General features: G+C 43.8%; 2 protein-coding genes and 1 pseudogene across 3 annotated transcripts; 2 read left to right on the top strand and 1 right to left on the bottom strand.

The window, feature by feature from the left end:
• Positions 1-4718: 4718 nt before the first annotated feature.
• On the top strand, positions 4719-5705 carry LOC308154885 (persephin-like; the record flags this gene model as incomplete). The annotated part of the gene is made up of 2 exons (XM_080528102.1): positions 4719-4797; positions 5245-5705. The coding sequence occupies 2 exons, from the start codon at positions 4719-4721 to the stop codon at positions 5703-5705; spliced, it is 540 nt and encodes a 179-aa protein (XP_080384228.1).
• A 577-nt stretch (positions 5706-6282) lies between these two features.
• LOC308156963 (WD repeat domain-containing protein 83) lies at positions 6283-14159 on the bottom strand. The gene is made up of 9 exons (XM_080530426.1): positions 14048-14159; positions 13666-13786; positions 13268-13373; positions 12979-13027; positions 12639-12765; positions 12295-12362; positions 11406-11514; positions 6983-7097; positions 6283-6802 (listed from the first exon to the last, which is right to left on the bottom strand). Exons 1-9 carry the CDS (start codon positions 14148-14150, stop codon positions 6626-6628), a joined length of 975 nt encoding a protein of 324 aa, XP_080386552.1. The 5' UTR covers positions 14151-14159; the 3' UTR covers positions 6283-6625.
• Positions 14160-15518: 1359 nt separating this feature from the next.
• LOC308154884 (large ribosomal subunit protein uL3-like) lies at positions 15519-19109 on the top strand (annotated as a pseudogene). Its single transcript, XR_013938021.1, has 10 exons — positions 15519-15531; positions 15858-15930; positions 16708-16843; positions 17085-17271; positions 17541-17652; positions 17760-17855; positions 17971-18090; positions 18420-18548; positions 18638-18738; positions 18996-19109. The product of XR_013938021.1 is annotated as a large ribosomal subunit protein uL3-like (transcript).
• Positions 19110-19810: the final 701 nt, after the last annotated feature.

The raw sequence follows: 19810 nt of genomic DNA, 5'->3' as shown, positions 1-19810 counted from the left end.
TTAGAGAGGATTTTGGAGAAGCCTGTCTTATTTAAACCTCTGACATTAGTTTGGTATGACTATGCTCTCTAGATTGTTGAAGTGAGTGGTGTCACCATGGTGAGATCAAAAGAGCTCTCTGAGGCCGTCAGAAAGGAGGTTGTAGATGCGTACGAGTCTGGGAAGGGATTTAAAAAGATCCCCAAACAATTAGAACTCAGCCATTCCACTGTCCAGAAAATAATTTACAATTGGAGAACATTTAAATGTAAAACAACTGCCAACATGGCCAGGTCAGGCCGTCCTTCAACCAAGGCCTATTCAACCCTGGGTTCTCCAGCCCCAGTTTTCAGTGCTCTTGGGCGCCACCTACAGTATGAAGTGTGAAGTGCTCCACCTACAGGCGCAGTCAGTGCCACATAAGGTCCTGTAACTGTATCAGGCAGTAACTCCACACCGTTGCCAAATGGAGATGTGGGGGGTTAGTTAATTTCGCTGCCACATAGAATGTGACCAATCACATACTGTGTGAGGGAGGAATATCAGCTGTTGTGCAACACTACAATACACAACACTTCCCTGGACTAACTAACTAACTAACCTTTCTTGTTTCCTTCTCTGTTTTCCTCCTAATCTGCCCTCTTGACTGTCCAGACCACCTTTACAAGCAGCTAGACAGGAACCGCCTCCTTTCCAACGAGCTGAGAGTAGCCTTGAACGAGGACTGAACCAGGAACCAAGATGCAGTGTGTTTAGCTTTGACCCTAGACATTAGTCTGACGCTGTGATGGGAAATTCAGGTCATTGTGCCACTCTGACAGAAATGATTAAGAATTGAGGGCGGGAAGGGGGGGGATGTTGAATTAATGAATGAATGAATGAATTATATTTTATAAAGGAGGTCAATTTGACTGTAGTTGCAGTGGATTAGAGGAATGCATGTTCACATAATGAAATGCATGTTCACTTAAGTAAACGCACGCTCACATAACACGTAAAAGGGCGTGTTTCACTGACCCTTAGGAGAAGGCCTGAATCAAATCTAAGTGTGATTTCATGAATACAGACTGACCCCGTGTTAATATATATATATATATATATATATATATATATATATATTAATGAACATGGATCATAGTAACGATCATAGTAAAAGGTTATGAAGGCCTAAACTGGGTCAGTGAAACTGGCCAAGAAAGTTATGAACTTGCAGTATGTGTGCATTGTAAATATTAATAATGGCCACTGATTGTGGTTAATGGGGTTTAGGGACCACCTGTTTAGCCCAGCTAAGCCCTCTGTTATAACAATAGCGTGTATTCAATATTTAGCACACTTGGTAGGTCCCCTTGGTTAAAAATGGTTTCACAATGTATGTTTTAACCCACTGTGGTCAAGGCTTATAGAAATGGTCTGCATGCTACAAGCTACATGCTGGTTATAATCCCTCATGCTTGTAACATGTTTAATGGCGTATTAACAGAGAAGCTCTCTGCCACTGAAGGAGAGAACCCCAGCATGAGGACATGTTGGATCAGACTCTTCTGGAGATCAGTAGTATGTATATTACAGTATATTATGTATATTACAGTATATTATGTATATTACAGTCACCTTGGGGCCTTACGTTTTTATAAAGTCTCAATATTATTTGGTGGAATTTTGCACTTGAAGATTTCTACTGCACATGATACATGTCTTGACCAAGCCATAACCTAACAAGGTTTTACACTGAAACTTTTTATTATTATTTATTATACTAACTTTTCTAACTTGTTTTTGTTAATTATTGTTCGTGTATTTTCTGTAAGTTGTTCCATGTATGTTCCATGTATTTCAACTGAAAAGAAACACAATATCCTGTATGTCCCTAGCATTGTTGCAGGTAGAAGGCAGTAGCCTAGCTAGCCTAGCTCAGCAGGAAGTTCACCTGAACACAATATTCAGTCAGGAAGAAGGAAGAAGCACCTCATCTCACATACACATTAGTTGGATCATTCCATGTCATATTTAATAATAATAATAATAATAATAATAATAATTGTTTAATTGCCACGCGATCAACTTGTCAATCAATTGTTGGGATTTGGTATTTTATGCTCTAGGCCAGGGGTCGGCCATAGACGGCGACCCTGGAGCAATTAGGGGTTCAGTGTCTTGCTCAAGGGCACCTTGACACGTGGCCAGCCGGGGTTCGAACCGCCGAACTGCCGATCATGCGATCATCTGACGCCAGCTCTAGTTCCTGAGCCACAGCCGCCTCATCTTCAAACCTTACTGTCTGTCTGGAATGTGTTTATTCTGTTTCATATACATATATTGATTTGGTGCTGCTGTAAATATTGCTTACAAATAAATCCCACAATGAAGTTAGATCCGCCTATGTATTTGTCTTTTGTAAATACATTAAAGACACATCGTTCATGACCCATGCTCATGTTTTGACATTACAGTGGCACTGTGTAGTTACAGTGCCTTTCATTAGTATTGGAAAGAGGAAGCATGTTGTCTTCTTTTACAGGTGCAACTCAACAAATTAGAATATCGTGCAAAAGTTCATTTATTTCAGTAATTCAACTTAAAGGGTTAAACTTAGATATTATACTGCCAAACCAAACCAAAAGCTGCCAAACCAAAAGGTATATCATATCAAAACATAATCTAGGGATGTAAAGGAATTTAAAAAATCACATCTAGAATTTGCCCACCCAGATGGTAATGAAAAATGGTTTGGCCCAAGGACGATCTCGACTTTGTCGCTTTTACCACGTCACGCGCGGCATCAACCAATGAAAATGCGTGGGGCATCAACCAATGAAAATGCGAAACACGCCCCCATATTTGCATACAGATCTGATAATCGGGGAAAGAATGAAAGAATGAATGTGGAAAAGAAAGAATGAATGTGGAAAAGAATGTGGAAAAGAAAGAATGAATGTGGAAAAGAAAGAATGAATGTGGAAAAGAATAAATAAATATAGAAATGTATTTCGTTATACTGTGTGTATTCATTCATTTATTTGTTCATATATTCATTTATGTGTCTATATATTTATTGTTAATTTTGACAGACTTGGTCCTCCATAAGAAATTGGACTCACAGGACTTTACAAATACACTGGATATGACAGAATAGTATTGCCTTCTGAACTGTTTGTGTAATTGTGTATACTTAATTTGTCCTAATTTGAATGTATGGAATAACCTAATTTGAATGTATGGAATAATAAATATGTTATGCTATGATCCTATTCTCTGGTTATTTGTATGCCTTATAGTGATTTAGGTGTCAGTTGTAAAAAAAAAAAAAAAACTTTGTGTTGATACTTTTCACACAACATTTCCAATTAACCATGTTGTCAAAATATACGTTATCTATATCAAATGTCGATTTCTCAATGGTATAAAAACAAATCCTAGCTTGAGCTTCCTGAGCTCCTGCTGTGTGACAATCTCATGTCAGTTTTGGGTGGTTAAGCTGATCCTAGATCTAACCTTCTACCTGATGACTGTTCAATGGAGCTGCTGATGCTGGTTTGCCTGAAACACCTCCAAACTAAATTCCTAAATTTGCCTCACTGTCCACTTTGGTGGGTTAGTCAGCTGTTTGATGTGGTTAGTCACTCTGATAATCATCAGTTGTAATCAAAACACTGACATCATCAAAGTGCAAGTCTGAGTTGGTCACCCAAACTGAATCATGTTGTATTTGTCGGATCTATATGTCTGTATGGAAAAACACCAGGCCCGCAAACACTGTCTCCCAATTATAACCAAATAAGCCCATGGAGGAAAGCATGCGGTGCATGCCATTGTATCAGAATGACATCAGCTATAACACCCTCTCCCTTCACTCTCTTTACCCAGTTCTTCTTGCTAACTGTTACATAAGGATAGATGTCAAGCTAACATTTCTGATAAAATCCCTGAATTTACGGATAAGCTACTGAAGATTGTCTTCTGCTAAAGACCAGTCGCCAGTCTCGGAATGTCCATTAAAATAGCTTCTGTCATGTTTTTTTTTTCTTTCTTCTTATAATTATGACCTGACCATCCCATCCCTCTTTCATTTAACCCTCCGTTGGCCTCATCCGTTGCTCTCCACTCTTTCATATAGTGTAAGCTACATTGATTTAGTAGGCTGACGTTGAGTAGGCTACATTGAGTTGCTGCCCCGATGTCCCATTGGTTTTGCTTCCACACAACTATGTATGTCCTTCTGTCCTCACCTGTTTGTGTTTTACTAGGGGAAACCTGCTTATCCTCAATGCCAACCCAAACCTCTGAGTGGTCCACAGCTTTAAACAATTTGCCCCAAGGATTCCAAGATCTTCCCAGGGCCCACCATCCACTGTCCACCTGCACCATCCATCGGAAAACATCTGGACGCCTCAGCATCAAAAGCAGTCAGAATTTATATCAGTTAAATCATTCTAGGTCAAACCCCCATCCATCCATCCCCCATACGGCCCGGAACACAGGTGAGTGGAATTGTTTGTTGGCGAGGAACGGGCTAGTGTCCCCTCCCCCCTCCCCCCTCCACTTCCACCCCCACTCATCTCTCCCTCTCACCCCCCCCCCCCCCCCCGCCCCCCCCTTTTTGGGAGGATATATATTGGAGGTTATGACTCATCTGCATCTCAGCATCACTCGTTCCACGCACTCATCCCTTGTTCCCGCGCTCACTTAAAAGGAGAGGTACAGACAGGCGAAGAGCAGAGATAGCGTAGATCGTAGACATGAGGTCCTTGATGAAGCTGGCGGTACTGCTGTTCTGTGTCCAGAGAGGAGAGGGACACTGGCTACGCTCACTGCTCGGTGAGGCTGGGGGGTCAAGATAACCTTTGACCTGTTGGGATACTTGAGATTAATTCTTGCTTTTTCTCAGGGAAAAGTCTTGTTCATGGTTATGGTGAATCTATAGATACTTGTCTTGTGGGAATGTGTACATGAAAGACGTATGCTTGTGTGAATGCTGCTGGTTTGTGGTACGCATGTGTACTAGAGTAGTAGTCACCTTCTTAGTTTTGAAAGTACTTTCTTCTTAGCTTTACTACCTTAGTTTTTAATCAAGGTGATGTTTTACAGTTGAGTACAGTTACCAACTTTAAAGACATAGCATCAATGTTGGGAGTATTGTATGACCACTGTTATTGAAGTACTTCAATTTTATCCTGCCCAATGGGCGGTTCTACAACCCAGTTCGTGAGCAGGGTCTGTGAATAACCACTCTAACTCTCTCTCTCTCTCTCTCTCCCTTCTTAGAGCAGCGAGGGCAAACCCCATCCTCGCCATCAGACTCACCTGAGGAGGAGAGGAGAGGTGGAGAAGCCAGTGAGGACAACAACAACAACAGAGAGGGGTCTGAGGGAGAAGAGCAATGGGGAAGTTGGGAGATCCCGATCCGCTCTCGTCGCTCCGCCCTCCCAGAGTCCCCCTGCGGCCTGCGCTCCCTCCTCTTGCAGGTCCGAGACCTGGGGCTGGGCTACGACTCGGACGAGACCGTCCTCTTCAAGTACTGCAGCGGGGCGTGTCCTCGAGTGCCCTCCAACCACGACCTCACCCTCACCAACCTCCTCATGAGGGGGGCGCTCTCTGGCGAGGTGTGGCACAACGCCCCCTGTTGCCGTCCCACCCACCATGAGGACATGGCCTTCTTGGATAACGCCCACCACTGGCACAAAGTGGAGAAGCTCTCGGCTGCAGCCTGTAGCTGCGTGGGCTGAGGGGGAGGAACCGGACATGAAGGGGGGAGGAACCGGACACAAAGGGAGAAGGATTGAACATGGAGCAATGGTGTGTTGCCATTGGCTGTTTGGAGAAACAAAATGATGGACACTAGAAGCTGTAAAAGGTGTAATTGAGATAGAGAAAGTGAGAAGTTATCGTTGTATTATCTTCCCAAAAGAAATATGTAAATGTGTGTGTATATATTTGAACTTATTTAAAGCAGTTTTGGGAAATATTCTGAACTATGACAAGAGCGGATCCTGTGTCCTTTGCTGCTTCGATGCATTTTGGGATGCACAATGTGGTTGAATGTAAAATTTCTACAATTTGAACAAAGTCCTAAGAAGACTAGCAATAAGGTATTTATGTAATATAAATTATTTATTTATTTGAGATCCTTCCTTGTTTGATGCTAATTAACTTATTTTGTCCATGTGCCATTGTACATACAGTATGTATGTATAGATCTTAATAAAGACTACCCCACATTAACAATTTTCTTGTGTGATAATCACCGGTAAACATACAAGAAAGAAAGAACATGAAATTCATATACAAATGTTTATTCAACGTTCACAAAAAGTATTTACAAATGGATGTTTACAAAAGAAACACTCTTGACATGCCCTGACATTAGCTGTCACTATCTGGCCATGTTACAAAGGACAGATTTTTAACCACTAACCATGAACCTCATGCTTAGAATGAACCCTAACCCAAGCATACTAAAGCACAAACAAGTCATTGTTCATTTGTTCAGATGATATTGCGGCATTTGTCCTTTCAAGCACAGGCATCTAATGACACCATCTTTTTCACAGTTGACCTTTAAGGTTAGGGTTAAGGTAAGGGTTACGGTTAGGGAAAGGAGTAAAAAAAAACACTATGAAGTTGTGGTTGTGAATCAAGGCCTGTGTTACTTCTCCTGTTTCACAACAACAACCTCTGTTTCTTCTTCTGTTTCTTCTTCTGGCTCCGCTCCCCAGACCTGCACGCGCCCCTCCATGGCAGTGAGAAGGCGGGTCTCCGAGGGATGGAAGGACAGTGATTGGACAACAGCTTTCCCGACTGGCAGCTTCAGCGTCAGAGACCCCTTCGAGGCAGATGCAGCAGAGAGGTTTAGCATTAAGCATTTGTTTTTCCTCCATGCTCGTGAGAAGAAAACCACGGTTGACTAACATCTGCAGTAAAAAAATCCTAACAAACCATATGTTTCTATGCTTTTCATTTTCCAATAGACATCCAGTTATCAAAATCAATCAAACCCTCGTACCTCGACCAGGTCCCAGCAGTAGACGTGTCCGTCCTCTGAACAGCTCAGGACGTGGGTGTCCTTGCTGGTCAGACAGCTGTCCAGCTTGTAGCCCTTCATCTTGTGACCCGTGTACCTGTGGTCACATGGTACAGGACAACAGGATGTGACCCGTTGATAGGGCTGAATGAGGTTTTCACAATGTTAAATAAGGTTTTCATTAATGTTAAATAAGGTTAAAACAGGATACTCTATATATGTTAAATGATATAGTTGGATGTTCTGTATGATTCTGTGTAACACTGTGTAAATTTTGTACAGCCTATCTCTTAGCTCTGTTAATGATTCACCCATTTTGTCCCTGAGCCCCTTCTCTCCCCTGCTTATCAGATTTCCATGAACTTTTCCTCACCCATTCGAAAACAGGTTTTGGTCGCCCAACGGCCACGTCTGCTTAAATGATTCGTTCTGAAACATCACCCCACTTTTCTAGGACACTGATAGGTTCACCACTGCCTCCTCCTTTCCATTCTGTATGAGAACTGAACCACATGTGTGCCTTTCTGAGAGAATAAATAAACTGGCTTACTCAGGAGAAATTTAGTACCAATATGGCGTCTCTTCCTACAGGAGAGGCCTCATATTCGTCCTCCTTGCAAGTAAATACTAATCATGATTGATTCCGTGTCTCTTTGTTGTTTAAAGTCTATGGTCTGTTTGAACTAGCGACGGGTTTAGCATGGCTTGCTTTACAACCAAGCTGATAAGAATATGGCATTTAAGCCCAGAACCAGAACCCGACATTTGGTCCTTCGAGCCGGATCTCAAGGTCGTCTGATGGGGGAAGAAGACTCGACAACGCCGACAGTCTGTCGACAGCCCGGATCCAGGATCCGGACAAAGTCCTGGAACGTTGAATTCGGTCCAGGCCGGCTAGATGTCGAACCTTTCTCCTCCAAAAGGACGGCTGACGAGATCCAGACCAAGACATAAGCAACAAAGACCGGTAAATATAGAAACTATGAATGAAAGTGAATTATAATAGAAAAAGAAAGATTGCAATCGAAATGAATAGTCTATCCTAAATTGTACAAAATAGGAGTTGTTTGACATGCAAAAAGAATGCACTTTAAAAGACAGATGTATATCTTTTTATATGTAAACAGTAGACTAATGGAAATTAGACTGTGGAGTAGTTTGACATACGAAAGGAATCCACTTTGAAAGATAAATGAATATCCTTTTCGTGTTAGGTAAACAGCAGACTAAGAATGGAACTGAAACTATGAACTGTGTGAGAGAGTGTGAGAGTGAGGAACAGAGAGAGAAATGAGAGGACCCAACTAATCACAGACGTGTGTATGGTTGTGTTTAAACTACAGGGAAGTGGTTTCAGCTATAAAAGAAAAGACAGGGCAAGAAGTGAAGAGAGAGAGAAATGTTAAAGTTGTTTAAGGACGAGGGTGAGGAGAGAGAGAGAAGGAGAGAAAGCAGGAGAAAGCAGGAGAGAGAGAGAGAAAGCAGGAGAGAGAGAGGGAATGTGTGTTTGAGTAAGAGATAAGAGAGTATGTTCAGTGACAGAGAGAGAGCAGAGGAGAAGGCCACAGGGTGGGGGCTATTTGAAGAGTGAATGTGTGTTTGAGTAAGAGATAAGAGAGAGAGACAGGAGACAGACAGACAGAAAGAGAGGAATAGACAGACAGACAGGAGACAGACAGACAGAAAGAGAGGAATAGACAGACAGACAGGAGACAGACAGACAGAAAGAGAGGAATAGACAGACAGACAGGAGACAGACAGACAGAAAGAGAGGAATAGACAGACAGACAGGAGACAGACAGACAGAAAGAGAGGAATAGACAGACAGACAGGAGACAGACAGACAGAAAGAGAGGAATAGACAGACAGACAGGAGACAGACAGACAGAAAGAGAGGAATAGACAGACAGACAGGAGACAGACAGACAGAAAGAGAGGAATAGACAGACAGACAGAAAGAGAGGAATAGACAGACAGACAGGAGACAGAGAGACAGACAGAGAGAGAGACGGACAGACAGAGAGAGAGAGAGAGAGAGGGAGAGACAGACAGACGGAGAGAGAGAGAGAGAGAGAGAGAGAGAGAGAGAGAGAGAGAGAAAGTTGTTTAAGGAGAGGAGAAACACACGGGAGACTATGAACTGTGTGCGTTTGAGGCAGAAGAGGAGCGCAAGGGTGGGGGCTGTGTCAGAGTGGACACAGAACAGCAAACAGAGAGAGAGAGAGAGAGAGAGAGGGAGGGAGACAGAGGATTTTTAGTGTGACCCCCTCAGAGACCAGGGGAGTAATACGAATTTGGAATAGATGGGAAAATTGTATTACCACAAAGCCTCTACAAACAGCAGCTAATTTGATACATGGTCTCTTTTTGATGACATGTATCAAAAAGCAGGGAAATGATGATTGACAGGAGTTAACGCACATTTTCACGTATATAATTACACAATTTAAAAACAAAAAAAAAAATATAGTGATAATGGCGCACATTTCGTGAACGAATTGATCAAACACAGTGTAAAATTGAGACCTATGGGTTTGATTGAATGAATGAATGAATGAATGAATGAAATAAATGAAATTAATGAATTTGAAATAGTAAATGGGAGAAGGGTTTAGACTACCCATAGTAGACGACAATAGGGAAGTATTGATTGATTGATTGAAAACTTTATTAGAAGATTTGCAGAAGCAAGTGACATGAAAGTACATATTTCAATTGGGGTCCTAGATACTCAATTCATCGTTATATGTAAAGACAGCAGATTTGGCAGAAACAGAAAACACACTGGCCACGTGGATGGCTATTTAGGAAATAGCCAGAACAAATGATCTGCCAGTCCCTTTCTGTTTCCTACAGGATCGAGAATCATCGACGAGATGGAAGGAGAACACTGGCAGGCCGCGGTGGGTTGAGCCATTTGGGGTGCTGCTGAGCATCTCAACCGCTGTCAAGATCGCAGAACGAGATACGTGGATGCACAGAGCCATTGAGGGAGGGTGACATTGTTCCCCTCGAACGACGGGTGGTGGTGGAAGCCCGGGCTACAAAGGGGTTGTTCAGTTAGTGAATGTACGTCTCAAACCCGGTGAAGAATTCTTCAGATCCACTATCTTTTAGAATGAGGGGACCAAATCCTCCCGACGACCCAAACAGACGCCCGTCCAGGCACACGACCCAGTCTGGGGCAGTAGTGTCCCAGATGACATAGAAACCCTGAACTATCAATCAGAGACATTTGTAAACGCATCCCTTAAGAACTGAATGACTCTTGACCTATCGACTGCAGTAGCAGGAGGAACATGTGTGATGCTTGACATCAAATGATTGTTTGTTGTGTCTTCCCCTGCTTCAAAGCTATGACTAACAAACTGATTTCAGGAATATTTGGAACCGAAGTACCTAACCCAATTTGAGAAACTCTAATCCAAGTTGAGATTCATGTGTGATCTGTACGGCGATGTTGAATGACAGTTAAACTAGAAAATATGAAAGAAAGTTAAAACGACCTGAATAAAGAGAGAATGTTTGTATCGTGATAAATTATGAAAAACAGCAGGGAATGATAGGGCTGAATGAGGTTTTCACAATGTTAAATAAGGTTTTCATTAATGTTAAATAAGGTTAAAACAGGATACTCTATATATGTTAAATGATATAGTTGGATGTTCTGTATGATTCTGTGTAACACTGTGTAAATTTTGTACAGCCTATCTCTTAGCTCTGTTAATGATTCACCCATTTTGTCCCTGAGCCCCTTCTCTCCCCTGCTTATCAGATTTCCATGAACTTTTCCTCACCCATTCGAAAACAGGTTTTGGTCGCCCAACGGCCACGTCTGCTTAAATGATTCGTTCTGAAACATCACCCCACTTTTCTAGGACACTGATAGGTTCACCACTGCCTCCTCCTTTCCATTCTGTATGAGAACTGAACCACATGTGTGCCTTTCTGAGAGAATAAATAAACTGGCTTACTCAGGAGAAATTTAGTACCAATATGGCGTCTCTTCCTACAGGAGAGGCCTCATATTCGTCCTCCTTGCAAGTAAATACTAATCATGATTGATTCCGTGTCTCTTTGTTGTTTAAAGTCTATGGTCTGTTTGAACTAGCGACGGGTTTAGCATGGCTTGCTTTACAACCAAGCTGATAAGAATATGGCATTTAAGCCCAGAACCAGAACCCGACACCCGTGTACCTGTGGTCACATGGTACAGGACAACAGGATGTGACCCGTGTACCTGTGGTCACATGGTACAGGACAACAGGATGAGCACAGGTCAAAGAGTAAACCACTCACATCACAGGATGGGAAAACAAAAAGACAAGACGATCCAGCCAATGACATGGGTGCATTAATGACAGCAAAGAGAAGAACCTGTTACAAACTACAGCGGTAGACTCACTCTCCCAGCATCTCTCCTGTGTCCTTGTCCAGCAGTCGGACAGTGGAGTCCAGGCTGGAGGTCAGGGTGCACTGGCTGTCCTGACTGAAACACACACAGGTGATGGGGCCTGTGGAGTGGAGACATACACACAGGTGTTACTATGGTAACAGGTATCACATAAAGCAATCAAGTGTCACACATTTATATTTTAAGTCATTTTCACCACTCTGGGGTACAGTCTGTTCAATGCGATTACATTCAATTCAATATACCACTCTGACTGAAATACAGGAACAGTTCAAGAGTACTTTCCAAAATGTCTGTTCACACATACAGTATACTGCAGGGGAGGCTACTGGAGGGAGAAATCAGAGGACAGGCTCATTGTAAGGCCTGGAATGGAATGGAATGGTCTTTATTGTCATTGCTACAGTACAGGTACCAAACAACGAAATTTAGGAGGGGTGGCTCCCCTGGTGTTAGGAAAGGGAGAAAAAAAAACATTTTAGAAAAAGCATAAAAGCATAAAATCACAAGAAGGTAAGGAGCTGGTTTACATCAATAAAGGCTATGTACACAATCCACTGTACTATACTGCACAGATAGTCAACTAGGGTTGTCATATTGCACAAAAGTATTTTTTCACGTTATTTTAAAGTGTCACAGTTTGCAGGCTTGAAAATGTACATGTTTGTGCCTCAGCACTAGCTGCCATACAATCCGTCCGGACTGTCCTGGGCCCAGAACTTAGGCCTTTGCTGTGTTCAGGGCCTTGACGGCCCTGTGGTAGAAGCAGTCCTTCATTCCATGCATTACAACGAGCCTGTCCTCTGCTTTCTACCTCCACCAGCCTTTCCAGATATACTATACTGCTATACGTTTTTATTTAGATGCTATCGGTACTGACTGTTGATGAAGTCCACATGCAGCTGTCCCATTCGCAAGTCATAGCGTCGCAGCCTCCCGTCCACCGAGCTAGAGAAGAAAGAGTTGATTAATAAGATTATAAGACTCCGCAACTCTGGTATTTTCCCATGGTGATTTAATTTAGACGCAATTCTAAATATTATTCGGATCGAAACGTTGTCTGTGCGTCTGAATCAAGCTGCTGAAACCAATATACAGTTACAGAGTATCACACCTAGACATATATTTCTACAGTATGACCTACTGAGTGACAGTAATACATGTTGTTGCTGTAATAATGGCCCATTTCTGGCAACGTTCTGGTTCCAGATGGGTACGACTGACCCAGTGAGTAGCTCGTGTTCCGACACCTTCAGACTGCTGATGCCGTCAGTGGCCTCGTCCAGAACCTGGATGGCCTCGAACCTTCTGGACCTGGTGTCCCAACACCGCACTGTACCGTCAATGGAGCCTGAGGGAAGACAGAGACAGAGACACACACACACACACACACACACACACACACGCACACACGCACACACGCACACACGCACACACACACACACACACACACACACACACACACACACACATTTTCACACAATTCATCTTAGGTAGAGCTCTTTAGTAACATCAAGCTGAAGTTGTGATGCATGTACTTTTATTCTGGAAGGAAGTCACTCACCAGACAAAATCACTGTAGCTTCTTCATTGAATTGGACGCAGTTTACCTTCTGCAAACAGAGAGACACAGACCGGTCAGAGGTGGATCTTAGTAGTGCTCAAACCAGTTTCAAACATTGTTCTTTGATTTATTACTCTTTGTCTCTTGCTTTATCTCTCTGTCTGTCTCTTGCTTTATCTCTCACCTGCTAAATGGGAAAAATCTTTGTCTGTCTGTCTCTTGCTCTCTCGCTCTCTCGCTCTCTCTCACTCTCACTCTCACACACGCACAGTTTTGTTATGTTCCTTACCCCAGCATGACCTCTGAGTTTGCGTATAACCTGTCCTGTGGCCACGTCCCACAGAATTACTGTCTTGTCCGAGCTGCAGGAGCACAGCTGGCTGTTGTCATAGGAACTGACGAATCGATGAGAAAACACACCCCATTACCTCCTATTCCCCTAGGGCATCACGACTCAGCAGTGAGACTGATAGTGAAGGACAAACAAGAGGATAGCTAGCTCATAAATTAGAACAACTGTGGAAAACTGAGATTTTATCTAATCTGGATAGATAAAAGTTAAATAAGTAAGGAAGGAAAATACAAAACCGGCCATGGATCCATGCTGAAGGTAGCTTCAACCTAAATCAAATGAAATCCAGAGGGTACAGTGTGAAATATTATTGTTTTGTTTTAAGACAAACTCACCCGTCAGCATCTAGGACCTCATATCCATGGCCACAGTATGCCTTCAATAATGTGCCCCGAGCAACACTCCACAGTTTAAGACTCTTGTCGCTTCCGCAGGACAACAGGTAATTCCCATCAGCTGAGAGAGGGAGCAAGAAAGGAGGGGGGGGGGGGGTGAGAGAGAGAGAGAGAGAGAGAGAGAGAGAGAGAGAGAGAGAGAGAGAGAGAGAGAGAGAGAGAGAGAGAGAGAGGAAGCAAGATAAGACGAATAGAACGAGTTCAATAACCAAAACCCCTCAATCTCTGTATATTGTATAATGTGTGTGCAGAATTAGCAATGTTCCATGCAGACATCATGAGCCTATTGATATACAAGCTCATTCCATCTCTATTTTCTCACCATTGAACCGCACAGCTCTGACTGCACCCTGTTGGCACTCAATGGTCCTGAGCAGGTGTTTGGGAAGCTGGGGGGGCTGGAATTTGGGTTGGGGAAACGACATGGTAACCAATGGTCCTGCAGGGAGATCCAGTCAAGTGAGTCACATTTCCTGTACTGTAGCAATGACAATAAAGTCCATTCATTCATTCATTCATTCATTTCTACCGTACTACTATACTATTCACATGAATAATCAATGATGAGACGTGCAGGGCCAGGGAACAAGCAAGGTTGATTAAAGAACAGACATGTATTCAATCTGGTTTCTATCTGTACTCCCCTCTTTAGCCAGAGCCTGTCCAAAACACACTATGTATGCACTCATAGACAAACTTACCCGAAATGACTCGCTGAATCGTTCGATTTTTTACTAATGGGACATAATAAACTCACATGTAATGCTTTTTTGATAAGATATGCAACAAGTTATTGTTTTTACATTAGTTATAATAAAAGGTATTGATAGAGATATGGTCCGAAAATCACTAACAGGCAAGCTATCCGCTTGTTAAGTCGTGACGTATTTCCGGGTCCAACGTTGGCTGAGGCGCTGTCTTCGAAATGCCGAAATAATAATCATAATTAATTATATTTAAATAGCGCTTTTCCGAGGCTCAAATACCCTGACAATATGGAGAAAACGGGAAAGTGCTGTGTCCCTTGTTGTATGAATAGATCCGAGTCTAAAAAACGATTAAACTGTCATTCTACCACTGTAGTTCACAGGTACTCTGGTGCGGGGAATTTCTGGTTTGGACACGGAAATGGCTAAACGTCACTTTTGACGTCAGACTTAACAAGCGGATTTCCTGTGGTGAGAGTTGCATTCTGGGATATGAGAGAGAGAGAGAGAGAGAGAGAGAGAGAGAGAGAGAGAGAGAGAGAGAGAGAGAGAGAGAGAGAGAGAGAGAGAGAGAGAGAGAGAGAGAGAGAGAGAGAGAGAGAGAGAGAGAGAGAGAGAGAGAGAGAGAGAGAGAGAGAGAGAGAGAGAGAGAGAGAGAGAGAGAGAGAGAGAGAGAGAGAGAGAGAGAGAGAGAGAGAGAGAGAGAGAGAGAGAGAGAGAGAGAGAGAGAGAGAGAGAGAGAGAGAGAGACCACTCCAAAAAGTGGCTTATCCCTGAGGGCAGATCTTAAAGCGGCTACCAGATATTATAGAAGTACCACAAGGCGGAGTCACGCTCAGTCACGTGTTGGGCACGTCCTATAAATACAGACCATCTCCATTTCTATGGCCTCTTTTATTCGGATCAGAGACAAGATGGTGAGTCCGCGTCAAAGTTATGACTTCAATCCTACAGGCATCCAAGCCATCCGTTATTTGTTCGTCTTGCAACTAGTTCGCTGATAACAATGTATTAGTGCTCTACACATAGATGACATTATTGATGTGATATCTATGATATGGTGTGAACATTTAACAGTAGGCCTACATGCTGCACACCGGTAACTTCCAAAATGGTAGCTGGTAGTACTCACTGAGGCCTTATCATGATTACAGTGCAATTAATGAAGTGTGTGTATATGGGGTGACGTGCTTGATTTAGTGTTCTGCCTGTGATGATCACCTCGACGGGCGGACATATTGGGTCTAACCCCCTTGCTGAATGTCGAGCACTGAGTGCAGTCTACATTAACCTGAGCTTTGATGACAATTGGCACATTAGGCGAATGTCATTGGCTAAAAATAATCCACGAGACTAAGGGAAATGTTGATGTTGACTCGTGTTCAACCTCTCTAACCATCAATGTTATCTACTCCTCTTCTGCAGAGGTGAACAAATGTCAGACCATCTTTGCTGAGCATGTCAGTGACGAGTGCAAGCGTCGCTTCTACAGGAACTGGTGAGACATTGTCAACATTCATTTGTGAAACGTACCAAAAGTCTTAAATATTTGTTAAATGCATTTCACTAGTTTGTCTGGATATTGGAGCTTTTATGTTGCTGCCCAGTGTATAAAACATGTCCTGTGTTTTACTGAGCGTGTCTAACATAACGGCGCCCTCTTGTGGCAGCTCCTCTCAGGCGCCTCGTGCCCTGACGAGCTCTGGGCTCCTCTGGCCGGTGGAAAGGGCTTCTTAGAAACCGTGCCATGAGCCGAAACCTCCCTCGAGCGCTCATGAGGACTGTTCTCTGCCTTCCTTCTGAGACCACAAACTATTGCGTCCATGCCCTCCTGCACTGTTCGGAACCTGGTTCAACTGCTCAGTATGAACAAGGCTTTTTATACATGTGCTATATAAAACTTCAGTGAGGCAGGGGAACGGTACCTTCTTGTGCTGTTCCCTGTTCACTCTCTGGGAACACTGCCCCTCATGCCACTATTTTAGCTGTAGTAAGTAATTGCTGATGCCTTTGTCACTGACTGAACTGTCTCCTCCCCTACAGGGACTACTCAAGGACCGCATTACCACAGAAGAGACCGCCTCAAGTCCCTGTTCTCCAGCTCTGTCTGGTGGAATGAGTTCATACAGCACTGCAGTTTTTTTTTGCCCCCTGGGAAGGCAAGCAGCTGTGCGCAGTGTTCTTCCGCTGGCCCTCTGGGGTTATGAAGGACCTGTGCCAAACCGTGTGTCTCTGCTCCTGTACCCTCCCCTCCGCTCGCGCTGCATGCTCTCAGGTACAAGTCCAAGAAGAAGGCCTTCACCAAGTACTGCAAGAAGTGGCAGGATGACGAGGGCAAGAAGCAGCTGGAGAAGGACTTTGCCTCCATGAAGAAGTACTGCCAGGTCGTCCGCGTCATCGCCCACACTCAGGTTAGTCTGAATTGGAGTATTCCGACACTCATGGAATAGCTAGATATGTATTCTGCCCCCCCCTTTGTGTGTCAGTGACGAGAACACGGAACACTGCGTCAGGCATGACGTCCGACACTCATGAGGACTGTTCTCTGCCTTCCTTCTGAGACCACAATTTCCCTAATTCTTAGTCAACTCTTGCTGTAAAGGCCTGTGTGTATGGACCAGTCTCTTATCTGCCCCTCTCTGCTCCCCACAGATGCGCCTTCTGCCCTTGAAGCAGAAGAAGGCTCACCTGATGGAGGTGCAGCTGAACGGAGGCTCCATCAGCGACAAGGTCGTCTGGGCCCGCGAGAAGCTGGAGCAGGCTGTTCCCATCACCAACGTCTTCACCCAGGACGAGATGATCGACGTCATCGGAGTCACCAAGGGTCACGGATACAAGGGTATGCTGGCTTAAATGTACAGTGGTGTACAGTTTAGCAATAATGAATGGGTGGGAAGGCTAACATGGCAGTTGAGTTGATTGGGTAGAAGCTAGAGATGGTAGCACTGTTGTCGGTGATGAGACCACGGAAATCTGTGTCAGGCATGACTCCTGATACGCATGAAGAAATATTCCATGCTGCCTTCCTTCTGAGACTAGTTTGTTATTCATTTGACCAAGCTGACTGTTGGGTTCAGGGAGTGTCACTCACACTATTCTGTTCTACAGGTGTCACCAGCCGTTGGGGCACAAAGAAGCTCCCTCGCAAGACCCATCGTGGTCTGCGTAAGGTGGCGCTTCCACAGAGTATGATCTGTCCAACAAGAGCATCAACCCCCTGGTAAGTTCCTCAAACATCTGTAAGCCTCTTAATTGAATCCTCGCTTCAATCACTGCTTGTGGTCATGAAGAGCAATTGGCTTCAATGTTGCTCTTGTATGTTTCCAGGGAGGCTTTGTCCACTATGGAGATGTGACCAACGACTTCGTCATGCTGAAGGGCTGTGTGATTGGGACCAAAAAGAGGGTGCTCACCCTGCGCAAGGTGAGCAGTCTGCCCCCCCCACACCCCGTTGCAGTATACAAGAATTCTGAAACCCTGAAATTATAATTTGATGTTTTTTGTATTGAGGACTTTTTTTTTCTCCTCTCCCCTGTAGTCTCTACTTGTGCAAACGAGCCGTCGTGCCACTGAGAAGATCGACCTCAAGTTCATCGACACCACATCCAAGTTTGGCCATGGCCGATTCCAGACAGTGGAGGAGAAGAAGGCGTTCATGGTATGTTTGAAATTGGCTGTTACTGCTTTCACACCTTGTGGCGTCCCCCGTCACTCCATCAGCCCCCTTGCACTGTACGTAACCTGGCTCACCTGATCAGTATGAACTTGGGTTCCATTCCAGTGCAAAATAAAACTAATAATAAAAAATGCATTTGTACTGAGCCTAAGAAGCTCCCACCTCAGACCTGTTGTGGTCTGTGTACGGTGGCCTGGCAGTGCCAGATCAACAAGGTGAGTGACATGGGAAGTGGTGTCAATCAAAGAATTTAACCATTACAGACATGCTCTAAAATTGCCTCCTAACCTAGTTTGTTCTGTCTATTCCAGATCTACAAGGTCAGCCAGTGCTACCACACCAAGGATGGCAAGCTGGTGAACTCTTACTGAGTGAGCTGTCCAGAGCACTTGAGGTCTTGCGCTATGGAGATCATGCTGAAGAGCTGTGATGTGGACAAGGTGAGTTTGCCCCCTTGTTTACATTTAGTAATGTAAAGTGCTTTGTTAAAAGAAATGTTATTGAGTAATGTTTATTCTGTCCCCTGTAGTGTTGCTGGTGCAGATTAACCATCATACCCTTGTGGATCACCCTCAAGTTCATCACCACATGCCTCCATTCCAGGCACAAGAGGAAATGAAGGCACTCATGGTATGTTAGAATTCTTCTCTCATACTATTGCGTCCATGCCCTCCTGCACTGTTCGGAACCTGGTTCAACTGCTCAGTATGAACAAGGCTTTTTATACATGTGCTATATAAAACTTCAGTGAGGCAGGGGAACGGTACCTTCTTGTGCTGTTCCCTGTTCACTCTCTGGGAACACTGCCCCTCATGCCACTATTTTAGCTGTAGTAATTAATTGCTGATGCCTTTTTGTCACTGACTGAACTGTCTCCTCCCCTACAGGGACTACTCAAGTACCGCATTACCACAGGAGAGACCGCCTCAAGTCCCTGTTCTCCAGCTCTGTCTGGTGGAATGAGTTCATACAGCACTGCAGTTTTTTAAAATGTATAATAAAAAAAGAAACTTAAGAAGTTGTCTCTCCTTTTGTCATAAAATGCCTTTAAACCATGCCATGGGTACTCGGTCTAGTCAGGGTTAACAGGTGCACTCGTCAATGATAAACTTTAAACTTGAGGTTGACATGGATGATTAGAATCAGCTGACTTTTAACGTTTTTTATTTATTTTTTTCACCTATAGTTTTAATGTAGAGTGCCTCCCCTGAGGGTGAGCTGAAGGAAGTCTTAAGTGTTTGGTTAGAGGTGGCCTTGTAGTCTGCCTGTGTCAGCATGTTGGGAACCTGCAGATGGTGGCTCAGTCAATAATATATACAGCAGATGTGGTTAATTGGTACAGTACAAGTCAGCTGTCATTTAGATTGAGCCCCAAGGTTGACTGACTTGGCGACCATGATGTGTACATAGCGTTTTTGTTTGATAGCGTTCATTATTTCAACAGCCTTATGTATTAAATTAGTCCTCACCCATACATCTAATGTGAGGGGACACCTTTACAGTGTTTCCTCCAGGAATTTTTACCATGGTGGCGGGTAGTGCTGACCGCGCGCGCGCACGCGCATAAAACGCGCACGCGCGCTCAAAACAACGACAAAACTCGAGGATGGCCCAAAAAAATAAAATGTTTTCCTGTACTTCTCTCTTATTGTCTGTGTCTGCATGTTTTTCCAGCATGTAATTCCGTTGTCAATAAAAAAAT

Source organism: Nansenia antarctica (genome assembly GCF_963989245.1).
Source record: "Nansenia antarctica genome assembly, chromosome: 4".
Lineage (NCBI taxonomy): Eukaryota > Metazoa > Chordata > Actinopteri > Argentiniformes > Microstomatidae > Nansenia > Nansenia antarctica.
The sequence above is the reverse complement of the archived record's forward strand: the minus strand, read 5'-3'. Positions and strand labels throughout refer to the sequence as shown.

Excerpts from the sequence above, each read along its gene's own strand:
- LOC308156963 (XM_080530426.1), bottom strand. The coding sequence starts at position 14,150 with ATGTCGTTTCCCCAACCCAAATTCCAGCCCCCCCAGCTTCCCAAACAC. Across the intron at positions 13,374-13,665 it reads GAGGTCCTAGATGCTGACGG|TTCCTATGACAACAGCCAGC; the intron begins GTGAGTTTGTCT and ends TCGATTCGTCAG. Across the intron at positions 13,028-13,267 it reads AACTCAGAGGTCATGCTGGG|AAGGTAAACTGCGTCCAATT; the intron begins GTAAGGAACATA and ends CTCTGTTTGCAG.